The sequence below is a fragment of the Schistocerca cancellata genome, chromosome 5 (genome assembly GCF_023864275.1).
Source record: "Schistocerca cancellata isolate TAMUIC-IGC-003103 chromosome 5, iqSchCanc2.1, whole genome shotgun sequence".
NCBI classification, from domain to species: Eukaryota; Metazoa; Arthropoda; class Insecta; order Orthoptera; family Acrididae; genus Schistocerca; species Schistocerca cancellata.
Window position 1 is genome coordinate 91,953,412 of NC_064630.1, and position 20,066 is coordinate 91,973,477.

Here is a 20,066-nt window from a genome sequence, read left to right on the forward strand (position 1 = left end):
GACACGCTTGTTCCTCTGAAGTGATGGTCCGCAGCTCTAGAATTCTGTTTGGTAAGTGTCGACATTCGATCTTCTCGCACTCTAAGCACTCCACCAAGCACTGCTCGACACACCCAAAAAACATTCGTTTACCGAACTAACTTCGGCACAATCGAAGCTGATTGGCTGTCGGTTTGTGAACTTGGATTCACAATGGTTCGTTTACGACCTAAGTTAACTAGTAACGGCATACATCGCAAGATATCAAGAGAGACAGTACTGCCAGTACATAAAGAGGTAGGCGGTATTCTACTGTCAGTAGACCACCAGGGATATTTCAGCCATTCTAAAGCTGTCGAGTCGACTACTGGTGATGGGACTGTGAAGTGTGTACGGACAACCACAACTTAGTCAAAATCAGGTACACGCCATATAGTGCAGGAGAGGGACCGTCGAGCACTGCGAAGGGTGGTCGTAAAAAAAAGCATGAAATCAGCGGAAGAAATAGTCCGCCCCTGGTAGCAGAGTGGTCAGCTGGACAGAATGTCAGTCCTAAGGCCCCGGATTCGATTCCCTGCTGGTTCGGAGATTTTCTCCGCTCAGAGACTGGGTGTTGTCCTAATCATCATCATTTCATCCCCATAGACGCGCTAGTCGCCCAAGTGGCGTCAAATCGAAACACTTGCACCCAGCGAACGGTCTACCCTACGGGAGGCCCTAGTCACACGAATCAGTCGTAAGTACTACCAGCAGTCTAGCTAGCACAGTGACAGAAAGAGATGCAAGGGTCTAGCAGCTTCTCATAAGCCACGCATTTCTGTAGTGGATACTTAAAGACGCGAGAGGCAGTGCCGCGCGGGATTAGCCGAGCTGTCAGAAGCGCTGCAGTCATGGACTGTGCGGCTGATCCCGGAGGAGGTTCTAGTCCTCCCTCGGGCATGGGTGATCCATTACAGCCATGCGGATAAGATGCCTGTCATCTCGACTGCTAGTAATACGAGGCCGTCAGGATGCAGCATGACGTTCCGTATTACCCTCCTGAGCTCACCGATTCCATATTCTGCTAACAGTCATTGGATGTCGACCAACGCGAGCAGCAATGGCGCGATACGATAAACAGCAATCGCGATAGGCTACAATCCGACCTTCATCAAAGTCAGAAACATGATGGTACGCATTTTTCCTCCTTACACGAGGCATCACAACGACGTTTCACTAGGCAACACCGGTCAACTGCTGTTTGTGTATGAGAAATCGGTTGGAAACTTCCCTCATGTCAGCACGTTGTAGGTGTCGCCACCGGCGCCAACCTTGTGTGAATGGTTTGAAAAGCTAATCATTTGCATATCACAGCATCTTCTTCCTGTTGGTTAAATTTCGCGTCTGTAGCACGTCATCTTCGTGATGTAGCAATTTTAATGGCCAGTAGTGTAGTTTCCCGTACACAATGGCTCAAATAGCGAAAATGTGACCAGGTTGTATGTATGGATTTATTACTGGCTTTAAGCTTTCGACAACTGTTAAGGCACTCAACTGCTGTTGCTACCGTTCATCGATGTAGTAGAAGTTAATCGCAGGCCGCAATTGTGTAATAGTCCACAAATAAAAGAAAAACGACAGCTGCAGGCGGTTCCAAATCAATAAACCAATTTGTTCCAATTGCGGACCCAACCTCACTGAGGAAGATCTTCAGATGATGGTGCTGTCTGAATGGGGCGCTCCCTTCCCGAAGCAGCGGCGCGCGCCGGCCGCCCCTCTGGCGAGTTGCGAGTGGCGTGTTACGTGTTGCCTGCTGCCCAGGCGGAGTCACAGTGCTGGCGGATCGGCGCTGCTGGCGTGCGTCACATGGCGCCGTTTCGCGCTCCACGTGACCGACATACCGGGCCATTGTCTGCTGCCCTCGGCAGCTGCCCGTAGCGCGTACTTCGAGCGTTATGTTCGCACGCGTCGCTGCTCCAGCCACGTCCGGCGGTAGCGGAGCGGTGCTGTCCTGCCGCATCACGCATCCTAAGCTACGATATACCGTCACCGGACACACTGGGTGAATATTGACCTTTCATTACAAATGAACATCGTAGCTAGGAAATTTAATGCTTGTAGGTCCTCATCAATTACGAATTCGAATCGAGAACAGCTGCCAACACGAGTAACGTTGAAGTAAATATCCTCGGAATAGTCAAGCAACTCAAATCACTTAAAGCAAGTCTTCTGGTCCAGACTGTATACCAATTAGGTTCCTTTCCGAGTATGATGATGCATTAGCTCCATACTTAACAATCATATACAACCGTTCGCTCGACGAAAGACTGGAAAGTTTCACAGGTCACATCAATATTCAAGAAAGGTAATAGGAGTAATCCACTAAATTACAAGCCAATATCGTTAACGTTGATATGCAGAAGGATTTTAGAACATCTTTTGTGTTCGAACATTATGAATTACCTCGAAGGAAACGGTCTATTGACATACAGTCAACGTGGGATTACAAAACATCGTTCATGTGAAACACAACTAGCTCTTTATTCACATGAAGTGCTGAGTCCTATTGACAAGGGATTTTAGATCGATTCCGTATTCCTGGATTTCCGGAAGGCTTTTGACACTGTACCACACAAGCGGCTCGTAGTGAAATTGCGTGCTTATGGAATATCGTCTCGGTTATGTGACTGGATTTGCGATAAACTGTCAGAGAGGTCACAATTCGCAGTAAATGACGGAAAGTCATCGAGTAAAACAGAAGTGATTTCAGGGGTTCCCCAAGGTAGTGTTATAGGCCCTTTGCTGTTCCTTATCTATATGAACGATTTGGGAGGCAATCTGAGCAGCCGTCTTCGGTTGTTTGCAGATGACGGTGTCGTTTATCGACTAATAAAGTCATCGGGAAGATCTAAACAAACTGCAAAATGATTTAGAAAAAATATCTGAATGGTGCGAAAAGTGGCAGTTGACCCTAAATAACGAAAAGTGTGAGGTCATCCACATGAGTGCTAAAAGTAATTCGTTAAACTTCGGTTACACAATAAATCAGTCTAATCTAAAGGCCGTAAATTCAAATAAATACCTAGGTATTACAATTACGAAGTCCGACCCCGGCAGCTGAGTGGTCAGCGCGACGGACTGTCAATCCTAAGGGCCCCGGTTCGATTCCCGGCTGGGTCGGAGATTTTCTCCGCTCAGGGACTGGGTGTTGTGTAGTCCTCATCATAATTATTATTTCATCCCCATCGACGCGCAAGTCACCGAAGTGGCGCCAAATCGAAAGACTTGCACCAGGCTCTCGTCACACGCCATTAAATTAAATTAAAACAATTACGAACAACTTAAATTGGAAAGAACACAGAAAATGTTGTGGGGGAGGTTAACGAAAAGCTGCGTTTTATTGGCAGGACACTTAGAAAATGTAACAGACCTACTAAGGAGACTGTCTACACTACGCTTGTCCGTCCTCTTTTAGAATACTGCTGCGCGGTGTTGGATCCTTACGAGATAGGACTGACGGAGTACATTGAAAAAGTTCAAAGAAAGGCAGCACGTTTTGTATTATCGCGAAATATGGGAGAGAGTGTCACAGAAATGATGCAGGATTTGGGGTGGAAATCATTAAAAGAAAGGCGTTTTTCGTTGCGACGGAATCTTCTCACGAAATTCCAATCACTAACTTTCTCCTCCGAATGCGAATATATATGGTTGACACCGACCTACATAGGGAGAAACTATCACCACGATAAAATAAGGGAAATCAGATCTCGTACGGAAAGATATAGGTGTTCATTCTTTCCGCGCGCTATACGAGATTGGAATAATAGAGAATTGTGAAGGTGGTTCGATGAACCCTCTGCGAGGCATTTAAATGTGATTTGCAGAGTGTCCATGTAGATGTAGATGAAGATGTAGATGTAGAATTTTTAAATAATATGGTGCCGCAATTGGCTGAATTTGTAATCTTAAATTTGTGTTACAGTACTTTCGGATATTACGTTCTCTTCAAAAACTTGAAGCGAGGCAAGTTCCGACAACACGTATACATATAATCATCAGCCTTCTGAATGGTTCGACGCCGCATTCAACGAATTCCTCTCTCGTGCCAACCTCGTCATCTCAGAATAACCCTTGAGCCCTGCGTGCTCAATTATCTCTTGAATGTATTCAAACCCTATGAAAGTGTTGTTAATAAAACTTCTCTATTTAAACTAGACTGAACTGCATGTGACTGCTTCAGTCTTTAATAAAACTTGCATCTGACTGCGTAGTTAACTGAACTTTATCTGACTGCATGAAAATATTGTTGGAAAATTAATACTCAAAATACACATCTGACTGCATGAAAGTTTAGTGGTAAAAATAAATGAAAGTCACCAACCTGCATCTGACTGCGTCTGTGAACTTAGCTCGTGCACTCCTTCCCGTTTAGCCGATAATAAAACATATATTCAACTCAGCCGTAGAGCAATGGCATAAAATTGTCATTCTAGATAACTTTACTCATTTTGGCCCTGTTTGTTACTTAATAAAAATTCTGTCCTGATCTGAATAATTTTCCAACTGTGCAATGGCTTATAGATTATTTTACTCTGATAAATGAAATTATTAGCTTTACTCATGGGAACTTTACTTTAACGTACCTTTTGGTTCAATACAAGCACAGGATACGGAGAACGACATAAGGTGTGAGATGAAACTCTAATTTTACCTAAAAAATATTTACTTTTCAAACTTTTAAGGCACATGTGAAAAACTAAAAAAAACTTCTATAGCATGGATTTACGAGAAAATTTCACAAAACGTTTATTGCATCAACAATGGGATTTCTATGTAGCTTTTAGACATTATTTAACCAAAGAAAACCTATTATATTAATTATTCTTTCTAGTTTCCCCAGGTATGAGCCGAGTTTCTCTCAATATATAGCTTATTATGTGCGTAGCGCCAATTCTTACTTTGATGCTGTCACGACCCGGCTGCCTCCTGCAGGCATCTAGCTCCGACTCGAAACACGTCTGCTGTCTCTGCGCATCTCCTCACCACTACTCAAACTTTTACCACGTGTACCTAGCTCTGTTAGCTGTCAAAGATCTTACTACTCGAAGATGTACTACTCGTCCGACCTTGCGGTTGGGCCCTATCGACATTTTTCACTGGCTCTATCCTGATCGAATCTCAGCACATACCTTTCACCTATCTTCCCCTACAGTTTTTACCTTCTACAGCTCGCTCTAGTATCGTGGAAGTTATTCACTCATGTCTTAACACATGCCCTATCATCCTGTTCCTTCTTCCTGTCAGTGTTTTCCATGTGTTCCCTGCTCCACCAATTCTGCGGAGAACCTCCTCATTCCTTACCTTATCAGTCCACCTGATTTTCAACATCATTCTGCAGCACCACAACTCAAACAGATTCCCTTCTGTTCCGGTTTCCCCATAGTCCATGATTCACTACTATATAATGCTGTGCTCTAAATGTACACTCTCAAAAATTTCCTCCTCAGATGAAAGCCGATGTTTGAAGCTAGCAGACTTATCTTGTCCGGGAATTCCTTCTTTGTCTGTGCAGATAGCAGAAGTTCTTAACTTCGTCTACTTCGTGGTCCCCGATTTTGACGTTACTTTTATCACTAATCTCATTTCTGCTACCCCTCATGCTTTCGCCTTTCTTCAGTTTACTCTCAATCGATATTCTTTACTCATTAGATTGTTCATTCCGATCAATACGTCCCATAATTCTTCTTCGCTTGCACTGAGGAAAGCAATGTCTTCAACTAATATTGCCATAATTTTAATCCAACTCTTGATTAACCTTTCTTTTATTTCCTTCCTTGGTCCTTCGATGTATAGATTGAACAGTAGGGGCTAAAGAAGGCATCCGTGTCCTGCACCCTTTTCAATCAGAGAACTTCGCTCTATGTCTTCCTGTCTTATTGGTCCCACTTGGTTCTTTCACCTGTTGCCTAATATCAGTGTTTCTAACATCTTCCACCAGTTAACAATGTCGAATACTTTTTCCTGGACGACTAATCCTATGAACGTCTCTTGATTTTTCTTCAGTCTTGCTTCCGTCATTAATCACAACGTCAGAACTGCCCCTGTCGTAACCTTACCTTTCCGAAAGCCAAACTAATCGTCATCTAATCAAGCCTTCTATATTCTTTTCCAGTCTCCTATATATTTTCTTGTCAGCAACTTGATCGCACAATTTATTAAGCTCATTCTGCGATAGTTATCATAGTTATCTGCCAATGCTATCTTCTGGATTTTGTGAATGATTTTTCCAAAAGTCTGACTCAATTCACATAAATTTGTGCAAATTACAAAAAAAGAAAAGAAAGAAAAACAACCTTGTTCCGCCTGGCGTGGCAAAACGTCGCTTAATTTTGTTGCTTGAAGGTTGTCAGCCGCTCTTTCTTTTGTGTTTAAAAAATCATAAGCAGGTACGAAATTTTATATTTATAAGGCACACTGCGTTGCACAATAGTAGCTCCATTTCCAAGTCACAATTTTGGGTTTAGTACAACACCGCTAGCTTCGAACAAAGTCTCGCTTTGGCTCACAGGACAGAGTTAAATGTCTCACTGGTCCAAAGTCAATAATTAAAAAGTCCTGTAGCCAGCTAACTGCTTTCAGAAAGATGCCGATATCCGACTACTGGACTGAAAAATATACCACCGCTAACAGTCCACTGACCGCCTCCAGATGGCTCCTAAAAACATCCGAGATCATTTCCGTTACAACACAATAGGAATCCAGTACAAAGTCAGTTCCATAAAAAACACCACACTTCAAGTTCCACAGAAGCAAGTGGAATTTACGGCTTTAATAAACTCCCGGCAAATCCCGTCACTTGTATCCATCAGTACCTGGAACCTGCTTCTAGTTCCGGACTGCATACCTAGCACCACTAAACCGCACCATTCACCCCGAACCCTGCCAGAATTCTACATTTGTGCACGGAAACGCACTTCTGATTCTCGCATGCTTCCCTTACTTGAAAACTAACTTGTCTGATCACTAAGAATCACATCTATCGTAATAAGAAATACACTGCCCCACAAAAAAAGGAAGCAGCCCGTTGGTAAGGCGGAATGCCAAAGTAACTTCGTATACGGATTCTTCATTAGCGGATCTATAAATGTTAGAGGCAGTTGTCTGTGATAAGTGTAGTGGACGCCAGACTGAATCAGTGCTATTCGTGTTTAGTGTTGTTACCTAGCCAGGTAGGGTATGTACGAGGCGTCAGCAGCGTTCATCGTTGAGCTGTCACTGTGAAGGATACGGAGATGCTGTGTACACGAGTGAGACAGAGACAGATATCCAAAGGGGCCTAATTATGGGTCTACATCTGGCCAACTGGTTGAACAGTGCGATATAAAGATTTGTGGGGCGTTCACATGTGACAATTGCCCGATGTTGGACTGCATGGCAATGTGAGGCCAGGTTCCAGTCCACCACCTCTGACCACCAGAAGGCAGGATCGCCGTACTGTACACCAAGTACAAAGTAACTCTTCACATATGTGCATCCCGGGTTCGATTCCCGGCGGGGTCAGGGATATTCTCTGCCTCGTGATGGCTGGGTGTTGTGTGCTGTCCTTAGGTTAGTTAGGTTTAAGTAGTTCTAAGTTCTAGGGGACTGATGACCATAGATGTTAAGTCCCATAGTGCTCAGAGCCATTTGAACCATTTTGAACATATGTGCAAGCCGTGCGACAAGTAATGGACTCTCTTTAACTGGGGAGTCAACCTAAAACACTCCCCTGCTTCCCGGGATTTGCGAAATTCAAAGTTAACAGTGACCGTGAATTATAAATTTTGACCCGTGAATGGATAAGGCATCCGAATCCGAAGTAAATAATGATTATTCCGCGGGAAACAGGAGACGTTAGAACTTGATCGTTATTGAATGATTAATTATATTCGATAACGATCGGTAAATGAAATAATGGAAATAATTTGGAAATAAATTTTGCCAGTGGAAATTTTGCCGAAAGAAATGATTAAGTTGTAAAAGCAATTAAAAAATCGGTCGCCAGCTCAACTGATGAGCGATAGTACTGTTAAGTACGTGAATGATTGTGTCAAAAATAAATTTCACTTGTTTGTAGCGCAGCAGTTGGAACGGGAACTTTTACTAAGTGCTGTGTCAGGCTCAGTAGTCATATAAAATAATGTCATAACAATCTAACTACACTTAAACATTAATTGTTAATTTTCAATAAGTATTTTGATAATTATTTTGTTCATAATTTGACAGCTGCAACACAGATAATTATCTATCGAGATTTTGAATAATGGACTGTCACTCTGTCTTTAAAATTACGTACTTTGCACAGTTTAATCTACTGATAATGAAATCTATTGCCAATAATTCATTAACTATGTTTTGAATGATAATAATTCATTAATTGGGCGATTGTCAGGTAGAATATGCTTTATAGTTTCATGAAATATCCTTGAGCTAACTTCAGCTGAATATGCATTGAAATAAATCTTAATAATCAAATTTATTACTTCAGTCTATTATTAAGTTACTACAGTTGACGTAAGCTTATTAAGTGCAACAATTAACTACGATAACCAATCGTACAAAACAGTCTGAAATTTACTCTTCACCGTCTATGCAAATAATTTGATGATTAACATATTTTCTCTTGATAATGGCGTGACACACTCGGTTCAATAAGGTAATGATCGGAAGGAACCTACTTGATGTTATTGTCGGGTGGAATGTAACTGCAACACTTTGATTATAAAGTGCTTGTTATTAATTGTTCAACTTCAGAGAAAAGCACCGTCACTGGCAAGCCTTCTACAATTTTATCCCACGAAAATTACGTAGATCTTACTTCCCTCGTTGTCGGTGGATCGACGGAAGTCCACGGCGGCGACACAATGTGGCAGCGGGCTTTTACTGTTGCGACTTGGGCCCATAGTGCGCTTCACATTTAAGCCCTCGTTTCTTCAGCACTATGCCCATTAATCCATAATAACTTGCCCGGCCATGCTTCCAGATATGCCGACCATTACTTTCCCGTCGTACTTACATCCACACACTAGCCGTTAGATGTAACACAGCTAGGAATAGCAGCACTCGACTGGAAGTCTTACTCGGAGCACGACGTCACTGCTACTACTGCCCGCTGGCGCGCTTCCGCGCCCAGAGGCACGACAAAACAATCTCTCTGACTTCAACGTTAACCAAATATGCCCTGACTTGCCAGTGTTAAATATTCCATAATTTAAACATAGTATTTACAATATATATTTACACTAGACAATACATCGTATACTAATAGTTCACGTGTTAAGTAAGCGAAAAAATTCGTAGCAAGGACCGCGTTGTAGCGTCACAAACCCACTCTATTGGTCAGAGAGTAGCAGAAGTGGGATTGGGGAATCACCGTCCTCTGTGTGTAGGCTGCGTTTAATACCACAAGACAAATGGCTGCGTTTGGAATGCTGCTGGGGATCATGGAATGCTGATGTATGACGTAGCCTTGTGTACAACGATGAATCGTGGTTCATCACTACCCCAGATCGTCATCGTTGGCGAGCATGCAGTAACCTGGGTAGAAATCCCGTTCTTTCAAAGTTTTGGAAAGGTACTACTCCTGGCGTCCCGGTGTGGGGAGCCAGCTTCAGGTGACAGCTGGTAGTGTTTGAGGGGACTCTGCCCGCACAGTGGTCCTGCATCCTCTTATGTTAACTCACATCAGCCATTTTTCAGTAGAACAGTCCTCGTCCACAGATGGCTCTTGACTCTACGAACTGTCTGTGAGATGTTGAGGTAGTCTCATGGCCAATAAAATCACGATATCTGCCCCCAATAAAAAATTTGTGGGTCCGGCTCCGATGCCAACTTGTGAGGTGCCCCTTCTTTTGAAGGGTAAGTCTTTTCCAAAATTTTACGTTTAACGAAGCTCGGCAGAGAGCCGAAATCTGTTCGCTGCATTAAGCAGTGGTTCTGAATAAGTCGGCGGTGAGCAAAAAAAGGGTTCCACGGAGGCAGAGGTATCAACTGGACCACACGGTGCGATGATGAATCATGAGGGAGGAGAGGGGAACCTGAGTCTTAAGAACGGATCTGACCCGTCAGTAAAGATGTAGAGGAATCATTAGTGTTGTAGCGCTAAGTGCCGATTTTACTTTGTTAAATATTAATGATTAATCTTTTGACATAACTGATACTAGGAGCAGCCCAGGGGTCACCACGGCTCCACAACTTAATAAGGCTACGCAGTTGTTACTGTTGTATGGCGTTTGCAAACAGACGCGCCGTAGTGGCATGCTGGAGTTTTATATCATATAAACAACCTACCTGCACCACTAATTAGAATCACAGCTGCTTGCACCTTCTGAAAAACTCAATGCACTACCAGATCTGCTGTCGGGGACATCATCTACGAGATCACCCTTCTGGGTGCGTTACTTTTCTTGTCAGGCAATGCCTGCTTCAAAACGCCTCCTCAGCCTCAGAGAGCGCTAGAACTGCTCGACTTCCTCGATTTCGCGAGCTCAAGGAGCTCCACGAAATCTGTCTCAAGAACAGAATTCAGAAATTCATTTTCTCCATTTCCTGCACCCGCTAAAGCACTCTTCAGCAAAGTATTTTCAAAATTTGCTTACAACACGTGCTGGAAAACACCAGACATAACGAATATTGCAAACAGGTTCTCGCTTAACGGTAGCCAACGAGTCGGTACAATGACGCGTTCGCCAAACGATGTGTTAATATATGGGGACTTTTCGGAAAGTAAGGCTCCATCGATCGCGAAATGGAAACCAGTGTGAAAATCAAAAGTATTTCATTTGTAACAGTTAGCTACACCTTCCATTTACTTCTCTCATTTGTCGTAGCGTTGTACCAACTTTTCAATACCGTCGTCACAGAAGGCAGCCGCCCTGCTTTCCGCCAATTCCCTGTGCTGGTCTACAGTTCGTTGTCTGTGAGAAAATGTTGTCTTCACAGCCAGCAGTACACGTGAATAGAAATGTGAGCCAATTACGGGCTGTATTGAGGTGATCGAATACTTCCCTTCGAAAATGCTGCGGGAGCATCTTCATTGCCCCTGCAGGATGCGGCCGAAAATTGTCGCGAAGGAGGACACTCTTGGAATGTTAGGTTGGCTGCATGACATCAGGCGGAATTTCTCACCAGGTCCTCGTACTTGGAGGGTGTTACTATTGATCTAGACAACTATACGTTCTCACTGTGCGCTCAGAACTGAACAGAGCGACGTGACGCGATCGGCAGGCGTACTACAGACCTAAGAATTTTTATAATGTTGCAGCCCTGTCAGCAACTTGATAAATTAATACGTCAAAGATCCGCCTAGGTTGCGGAAAGTTACTGGTCTTTCCCAGGTTTCACATGGAGTAATCTAGCCTTAATTTTACTTAAAATCCGTCTTGATTGCAAATTTTTTATTCATATGATCGGTTTCGGTTCATTCAGAACCATCTTCAGATCTGATATTTCAGTTACAGGAGTAAAGATCTGAAGATGGTTCTGAATGAACCGAAACCGGTCATATGAATAAAAAATTTGCAATCAAGACGGATTTTAAGTAACATTATAAAATCACTGATTGTTGTTATCCCATGAGACATTATGTCTGTTTTTGCATAATCTAGCCTTCTTCAGAAGCATAAAAAACTAATACGTGCCGTAATAAGGCACGGTCAAACATAAAAAGCTAAAATATCGTGGTAACATGTCAAGCTACGTTACTTAGCTGAGGACCAGCCCCGGACATAACATAACGCTAGTCAAATTTCGCGTCAACAAATCGAAGTATTACTCCACGTATAATGGAAATTACTTTATTTCCACCTTCTCCCAACCCTGAGAAGTTCTCGCGTTACGGACATATAACCTTGTTCATCCCCCGCATGATATCGTGCAGAACCATATAAATAGCGGTGATCATTTGGGGTTTTTAATCTAACAAGCTGAACTTAACGTCTAAGTAAATTTCTTGCCAGTTAATAAGGTCTCGGTTTATAGTTAACGCTCATCGGGATTATACATGTTCTCTCACAAATTTACGGTTTAACATTGTAGGTAATTTCCCAGTACATTTCCCAGTACATAACATAAAGCATTTGTAGACTTAGAGAAAGCTTTTGACAGTGTTGACTGGAATACTCTCTTCCAAATTTTAAAGGTGGCAGGGGTAAAATACAGGGAGCGAAAGGCTATTTACAATTTGTACAGAAACCAGATGGCAGTTGTAAGAGTCGAGGGGCATGAAAGAGAAGCAGCGGTTGGGAAGGGAGTGAGACAGGATTGTAGCCTCTCCCCAATGTTATTCAATCTGTATATTGAGCAAGCAGTAAAGGAAACAAAAGAAAAAATCGGAGTAGGTATTAAAATCCATGGAGAAGAAATAAAAACTTTAAGGTTCGCCGATGACATTGTGATTCTGTCATAGACAGCAAAGAACTTGGAAGAGCAGTTGAACGGAATGAACAGTGTCTTGAAAGGAGGATTTAAGATGAACATCAACAAAAGCAAAACGAGGATAATGGAATGTAGTCGAATTAAGTCGGGTGATGCTGAGGTAATTAGAATGGGAAATGAGACACTTAAAGTGGTAAAGGAGTTTTGCTATTTGGGGAGCAAAATAACTGATGATGGTCGAAGTAGAGAAGATACAAAATGTTGACTGGCAATGGCAAGGAAAGCGTTTCCGAAGAAGAGAAATTTGTTAACATCGAGTATAGATTTAAGTGTCAGGAAGTCGTTTCTGAAAGTATTTGTATGGAGTGTAGCCATGTATGGAAGTGAAACATGGACGATAAATAGTTTTGACAGGAAGAGAATAGAAGCTTTCGAAATGTGGTGCTACAGAAGAATGCTGAAGATTAGATGGGTAGATCACATAACTAATGAGGAGGTATTGAATAGAATTGGGGAGAAGAGGAGTTTGTGGCACAACTTGACTAGAAGAAGGGACCTGTTGGTAGGACATGTTCTGAGGCATCAAGGGATCACAAATTTAGCATTGGAGGGCAGCGTGGAGGGTAAAAATGGTAGAGGGAGACCAAGAGATGAATACATTAAGCAGATTCAGAAGGATGTATGTTGCAGTAGGTACTGGGAGACGAAGAAACTTGCACAGGATAGAGTAGCATGGAGAGCTGCATCAAACCAGTCTCAGGACTGAAGACCACAACAACAACAACAACAACAACAAACATAAAGACAGCCGATGGCAGGCACTTTTGACTTTCCGTACGCGCCTGCGCGTGATCCGCCGCCTTGCTCGGCACATATCCGCGCGCCACAGTCAGTTCCAACGTAGCGTCCGCGGCTAACCGACCGCTTTGCACGAAGTGGGGCCGGGGCAGTTCCTCAGCTAAGAAACGTAGCTTGACTTGTTACCACGGTACTTTAACTTTTTATGTTTGACCGTGCCTTATTCTGGCATGTATTAGTGTTTTATGCTTCTGAAGAAGGCTAGATTACTCTAGCTCAAACGTGGGTAAATACCAGTAACTTTTCACAACTGAGGCGGATATTTGACGTAGTAGAGACACTGCCCAACACGTCTGTGCAAAGCTTCATCGGAGTTTCACTGTGATTTCGATTTCGCGAGCGATCGGACCGTACTTTCCGAATAGCCCTCGTACAGAATTCGAGATGAAAGCTGATGAATTTTTATTTACATCATAAACAAACAATCTTGATAAACGGGCCGGCCGCGGTGGTCTAGCGGTTCTGGCGCTGCAGTCCGGAACCGCGGGACTGCTACGGTCGCAGGTTCGAATCCTGCCTCGGGCATAGGTGTGTGTGATGTCCTTAGGTTAGTTAGGTTTAAGTAGTTCTAAGTTCTAGGGGACTTATGACGTAAGATGTTGAGTCCCATAGTGCTCAGAGCCATTTGAGCCATTTGATAAACGGAATCCAAATATTAGTCTTTTATGCAGCACTAAAAATTCACAATTATTATTTCTACTTTAACTTGGACTGGAGATCTTGCTGCAGGCACCACTTCCGTCCGCGGCTGTTCATAAGCGCACTCTTGTGTCCAAGCGTCCTCTGGTCCCCCGGCGACGGACCAGGGACAAACCTACTGCAAGTACAATCGACACTAGCAAAGACGTCGCACTTGCCTAAAACAGTCACCATTCCAATACTATACTCAAAAATAAGATTTCTACGTATACGTCACACAGCGCCATTATTTATTTTGAGCTTGAAGTATTGTACATACCAAACTTTATGCAGCTTTATACTATCACAGTTACACAAGTTTACTTTTAGCTTATCATATAAACAAAATAATTTTAACCACTGCTTCCAAGCACTTACCATTGCTACGCGCTGTAGAAACTGTAATGTCGTAGTATGGCAGACACTTTTCGGAGAATATCATTGTACCCCGTTCGAATTCACTTTTTAATACTCCACCGCACGACGTCAGTGAGGCATGCTGACCGTTGCCTTACCGTTTCCGTTCCTTTTGCACAATCCAGAGGAAGCCGCTACTGTGGGCGCACGTGATCGCTATTTCTGCAGTCCGGTCCGTTTTCATCTACATCTACATCTATATCCATACTCCGCAAGCCACCTGACGGCGTGTGGCGGAGGGTACCTTGAGTATCTCTATCGGTTCTCCCTTCTATTCCAGTCTCATGTTCGTGGAAAGAAAGATTGTCGGTATGCCTCTGTTTGGGCTCTAATCTCTCTGATTTTATCCTCATGGTCTCTTCGCAAGATATACGCAGGAGGGAGCAATATACTGCTTCACTCCTCGGTGAAGGTATGTTCTCGAAACTTCAACAAAAGCCCGTACCGAGCTACTGAACGTCTCTCTTGCAGAGTCTTCCACTGGAATTTATCTATCATCTCCGTAACGCTTTCGCGATTACTAAATGATCCTGTAACGAAGCGCGCTGCTCTGTTGGATCTTCTCTATCTTCTCTCTCTCTTCTATAAACCCTGTCTGGTACGGATCCCACACTGCTGAGCAGTATTCAAGCAGTGGGCGAAAAAGTGTACTGTAACCTACTTCCTTTGTTTTCGGATTGCATTTCCTTAGGATTCTTCCAGTGGATCTCAGTCTGGCATCTGCTTTACCGACGATTAATTTTATATGGTCATTCCATTTTAAAGCGCTCCTAACGCCTACTCCCAGATAATTTATGGAATTAACTGCTTCCAGTTGCTGACGTGCTATATTGCAGCTAAATGATAAGGGGTCTTTCCTTCTGTGTATTCGCAGCACATTACACTTGTCTACATTGAGATTCAATTGCCATTCCCTGCACCATGCGTCAATTCGTTGCAGATCCTCCTGCATTTCAGTACAATTTTCCATTGTTACAACCTCTCGGTATACTACAGCATCATCCGCAAAAGGCCTCAGTGAACTTCCGATGTCATCCACAAGGTCATTTATGTATATTGTGAATAGCAACGGTCCTAAGACACTCCCCTGCAGCACACCTGAAATCACTCTTACTTCGGAAGACTTCTCTGCATTGAGAGTGACATGCGTTCTGTTATCTAGGAACTCTTCAATCCAATCACACAATTGGTCTGATAGTCCATATTCTCTTATTTTGTTCATTAAATGACTGTGGGGAACTGTATCAAATGCCTTGCGGAAGTCAAGACACTTTTCTGTTGTTACACTGACGTATACCTACATCTTCCATGTAGGAGTACACACTTACGTTGTCGGGTCATACTATCTTTGTACAACGGCGCCGGCCGCGGTGACCGGGCGGTTCTAGGCGCTTTAGTCCGGAACCGCGCGACCGCTACGGTCGCAGGTTCGAATCCTGCCTCGGCTATGGATGTGTGTGATGTCCTTAGGTTAGTTAGGTTTAAGTAGTTCTAAGTTCTAGGGGACTGATGACCTGAGATGTTAAGTCCCATAGTGCTCAGAGCCATTTGAACCATTTGTACACTTCTCTGTACAGTCACCTCTTGGTTTTCGCTTCTAGCGACGACATTCTGCAGAATATTTTGAAACTTTGTTTTTTCGAGAGAGCAGGGCTGTAAGCCTTCCCCGAAGAGAATTCACTTTCTCTCCCGTGAGCTCGCTGTTCTCGGTGACGGAGGAGACCAGAGAGGACACTTCTACGGTGACTACAGTCAGTCGGAGACATCGTCGCCGGCGCTTGCGCTTTTTAATCAGTACTCATTAAATTAATCTGCGCGCCTTGTTTCGCGGAATCAACGCGGCGCGGCCTTTGAGCGCCGGCGGATTCCCTTGTCGCAGACAGCGCGCGCTTTGTCGCCGGCAGCACGCTCCGCGGCCCTTCAAAGCGGCCGCCACAAAGGCGCCGAAATCATCAGAATAATTACTCGTACTGCGGCGCTGTCTCGCCCTGTCGGCGTCGCCCCGGCGGAACTGAACGCGACTCCCCAGCCGTCAGCGGCGCAGACGGAGGCGGAGGCGGAGGCGGAGGTGGAGGCGCAACCTGCGGGTAGAAAGAACGCCGCGCTCGAGAGGGAAGCCCACCAGGGCACAGTGATTGTTCGCCTGCCAGAAAAACAGTGTCGCCTTGCTTACCGCGCACCAAAAAACGACTCCTTTTCTCGGATACGGGATTAATCTCTGAGTCGCATTTAATCCCCCTCTCAATTATCTCTCATTCATCATAATTATCTCATTGAATTCCACATTTATTTGTCAGCCGGCCGTGGTGGCCGAGCGGTTCTAGGCGCATCAGTCCGGAACCGCGAGGCTGCTACGGTTCTTCCAATCCATATGTGGCTTATAGCAAATCAGTGCTTAACAGTATTGGTTAAAAACAGTCTTGGTTGCGATTTTAGTTTTTTATTTTTCAACTACGCGTTTCGCCTTATTTAGGCATCTTCAGGTTGATCTTAACTTCGTATTTCTTATAACGATCCTTTAGACAGTGTAGCCAAAGGGCATCGTCGAATACATCAGGCCAACATCGCCTTCGTTAAACCCAGTAAAAACTTTACTAGATGGACGCGAGTGACTCCGAGACCTGCATAACGCGTTCCCGTTCACAGGAGCGTGTAACAGAATAACATGGGGCTCAGGTAGTAAGAGTAATATTCGCTCCTGTGAACGGAAACGCGTTATGCAGGTCTTGGAGTCACTCGCGTACATCTAGAAAAGTTTTTACTGAGTTTAACGAAGGCGATGTTGAGATGCTGATATATGCAAATGATTAGCTTTTCAGAGCATTCACATAAGGTCGGCGTCCGTGGCGACACCGACAACGAGCTGACATGAGGAAAGTTTCCAACAGATTTCTCATATACAAACGGCAGTTGACAGGCGTTGCCTCGTGAAACGTTGTTGTGATGCCTCGTGTAAGGAGGAGAAATGCGTACCATCACCTTTCCGACTTTGATAAAGGTCGGATTGTAGCCTATCGCGATTGCGGTTTATCGTATCGCGACATTGCCGCTCGCGTTGGTTCAGATCCAATTACTGTTAGCAGAATATGGTATCGGTTGGTTCAGGATGGTAAAACGGAACGTCGTGCTGCATCCCAACGGCCTCGTATCACTAGCAGTCGAGATGACAGGCATATTATCCGCATGGCTGTAACAGATCGTGCAGCCACGTCTCGATCCCTGAGTCAACAGATGGGGACGTTTACAAGACAACAACCATCTGCACGAACAGTTCGACGACGTTTGCAGCAGCATGGACTATCAGCTCGGAGACCATGGCTGCGGTTACCTTTGACGCTGCATCACAGACAGGAGCGCCTGCGATGGTGTACTCAACGAAGAACATTGGTGCACGAATGGCAAAACCTCATTTTTTTGGATGAATCCAGGTTCTGTTTACAGCATCATGATGGTCGCATCAGTGTTTGGCGACATCGCGGTGAACGAACATTGGAAGCGTGTATTCGTCATCGCCATACTGGCGTATCACTCGGCATGATGGTATGGGGTGCCATTGGTTACACTTCTCGGTCACCTCTTGTTCGTATTGACGCCGCTTTGAACTGTGGACGTTACATTTCAGATGTGTTACGACCCGTGGCTCTACCCTTCATTCGATCAGTGCGGAACCCTACATTTCAGCACGATAATGCACGACAGCACGTTGCAGGTCCTATACGGGCCTTTCTGGATACAGAAAATGTTGGACTGCTGCCATAGCCAGCACATTCTCTAGATCTCCCACCAATTGAAAACGTCTGGTCAGTGGTGGCCGAGCAACTGGCTCGTCACAATACGCCAGTCACCACCCTTGATCGTGAAGAAGGTGCATGGGCAGCTGTACCTGTACACGCCATCCAACCTCTGTTTGATTCAATGCCCCGGTGTATCAAGGCCGTTATTACGGCGAGAGGTGGTTGTTCTGGGTACTGATTTCTCAGGATCTATGCACCCAAATTGCTTGAAAATATAATCACATGTCAGTTCTAGTATAATATATTTGACCAATGAATACCCGTTTATCATTTGCATTTTTTCTTGGTGTAGCAATTTTAATGGCCAGTAATGTATTAAAACCAGGGTTAGGTGTAAAAGCTTTGTATGTCTGTTGTGGTAAGTACCTTATTCCTTAGAATGTTCGTTTCTGTAGCACCTCGTTTGCATTATCATATAGCTTGCCATCTGCATGTAACGTTATTCTGTAGTGGGTTGACTAGTTACAATTGTCCCCCTTGTATCCGTTTAGTCACTAGCAAATAATTTTTTTTTGTGTTTATACAGTGATCTCCAGCAATATAAACATGTACATGAATGTACAGACACCTGAGGATGGGCACAAGCCCGAAACCGGTCGTCTTTTATTGTGACTGGTAGCGTAAATTTTTCTACACTCTGCTTACATTTGTTTTCGTGGTACCTGTCCTTATCTGCACGCTCATCTCTTGTAGAAATACATCGTCCGTTCCAAAAGGTTCCGAGACTGATTGCTGGCGTATAGGCGCCGTCGGCGCAGTAACTACGGTGTCGTCAGATGTGCATTCGACTAGTCCCTTATGAACAGGGAGTGCTAAATAGTTAATGTGCGGCGGTTCTGTGTCAACGTTGTTTTAAAACCCAATTGGAGCAACATCTCTAAATAAAGTACTTAAGATATTTTTCAGAATATTTTGAAGGAAAGTAAAGTGTGTGCAAAGCTTGTCCCGCGCACCTTGACTCCGGAACAGTAATGCCTGCCGTGACTTGATTAGTGTGCAAAACGCGGACAATTCTTTACTGGAAAAGACGATGACGGGTGGCGAGACTCGGTGTCAGCAATACAAACCTGCCAGATACTGACAAAGTGCAGAAATTCAGAAGAAGGGTCAACCCTTTGATGACAGCGGACAAAAAAATGGTTCAAATGGCTCTGAGCACTATGGGACTCAACATCTGTGGTCATCAGTCCCTTAGAACTTAGAACTACTTAAACCTAACTAACCTAAGGACATCACACACATCCATGCCCGAGGCAGGATTCGAACCTACAACCGTAGCGGTCACGCGGTTCCAGACTGACGCGCCTAGAACCGCACGGCCACACCGGCCGACTGACAACGGACATTCAAGCCAATGTGTCGTGCGAGTTGCACTGTACACCAAAGACAGACTTTTGTATGAAGGTTCTGTGCGTTATACTTAAATGGCGAGAGAGTATAAAGCACATATGAACATTAAAACAACCATCCTAACTTTCTCTGTTTTATTAATCCCTTCTCTAAATTTTGAACTTACTGGGTATACACCGAAACACGGTACATGTGTTTGGTGTTTTTCAACATGGAACTTGTGGAGCTTGACAAAACAGTATTTCCGTTGTTATTGTGTGTTTGGTCCCTGTCGATGTTCACCTCCCCAAATCTGGCGCCTTATACGAATTTTGTCTTTTTCTTTCGCGTTATACGATCAAGTCACCGAAAGAAAGAAACTAAGATGTGTGGAAAGATTGAACATTGTGATACCATCCTCATGCTTTTACCCATGAGTCATGGAAACTGTGAACAAAATAGCTCGTTAAAATGAGCTATGCATAAAATATATCCCATATGCCTATTTAGAATTAGAGCCACTGTCATGTCATCTCGTTTGTTGGTCTCACCAAATGATTAGCAAACTGTCACCTTAAATCTAACCAAGTTATCTTGCTACGTCATAGATCAATATCT

General features: G+C 44.0%; 1 protein-coding gene across 1 annotated transcript in view; it reads left to right on the forward strand.

The window, feature by feature from the left end:
- The first annotated feature begins 1,675 nt into the window (after nt 1–1,675).
- The window catches only part of LOC126188380 (Down syndrome cell adhesion molecule-like protein Dscam2), a 445,363-nt gene continuing 426,972 nt past the window's right edge, over nt 1,676–20,066 (forward strand). Inside the window, exons 1-2 of the mRNA XM_049929979.1 lie at nt 1,676–1,892; nt 16,230–16,456. Coding sequence (XP_049785936.1) covers nt 1,676–1,892; nt 16,230–16,456 — 444 coding nt within the window. The remainder of the gene's footprint in view (nt 1,893–16,229; nt 16,457–20,066) is intronic.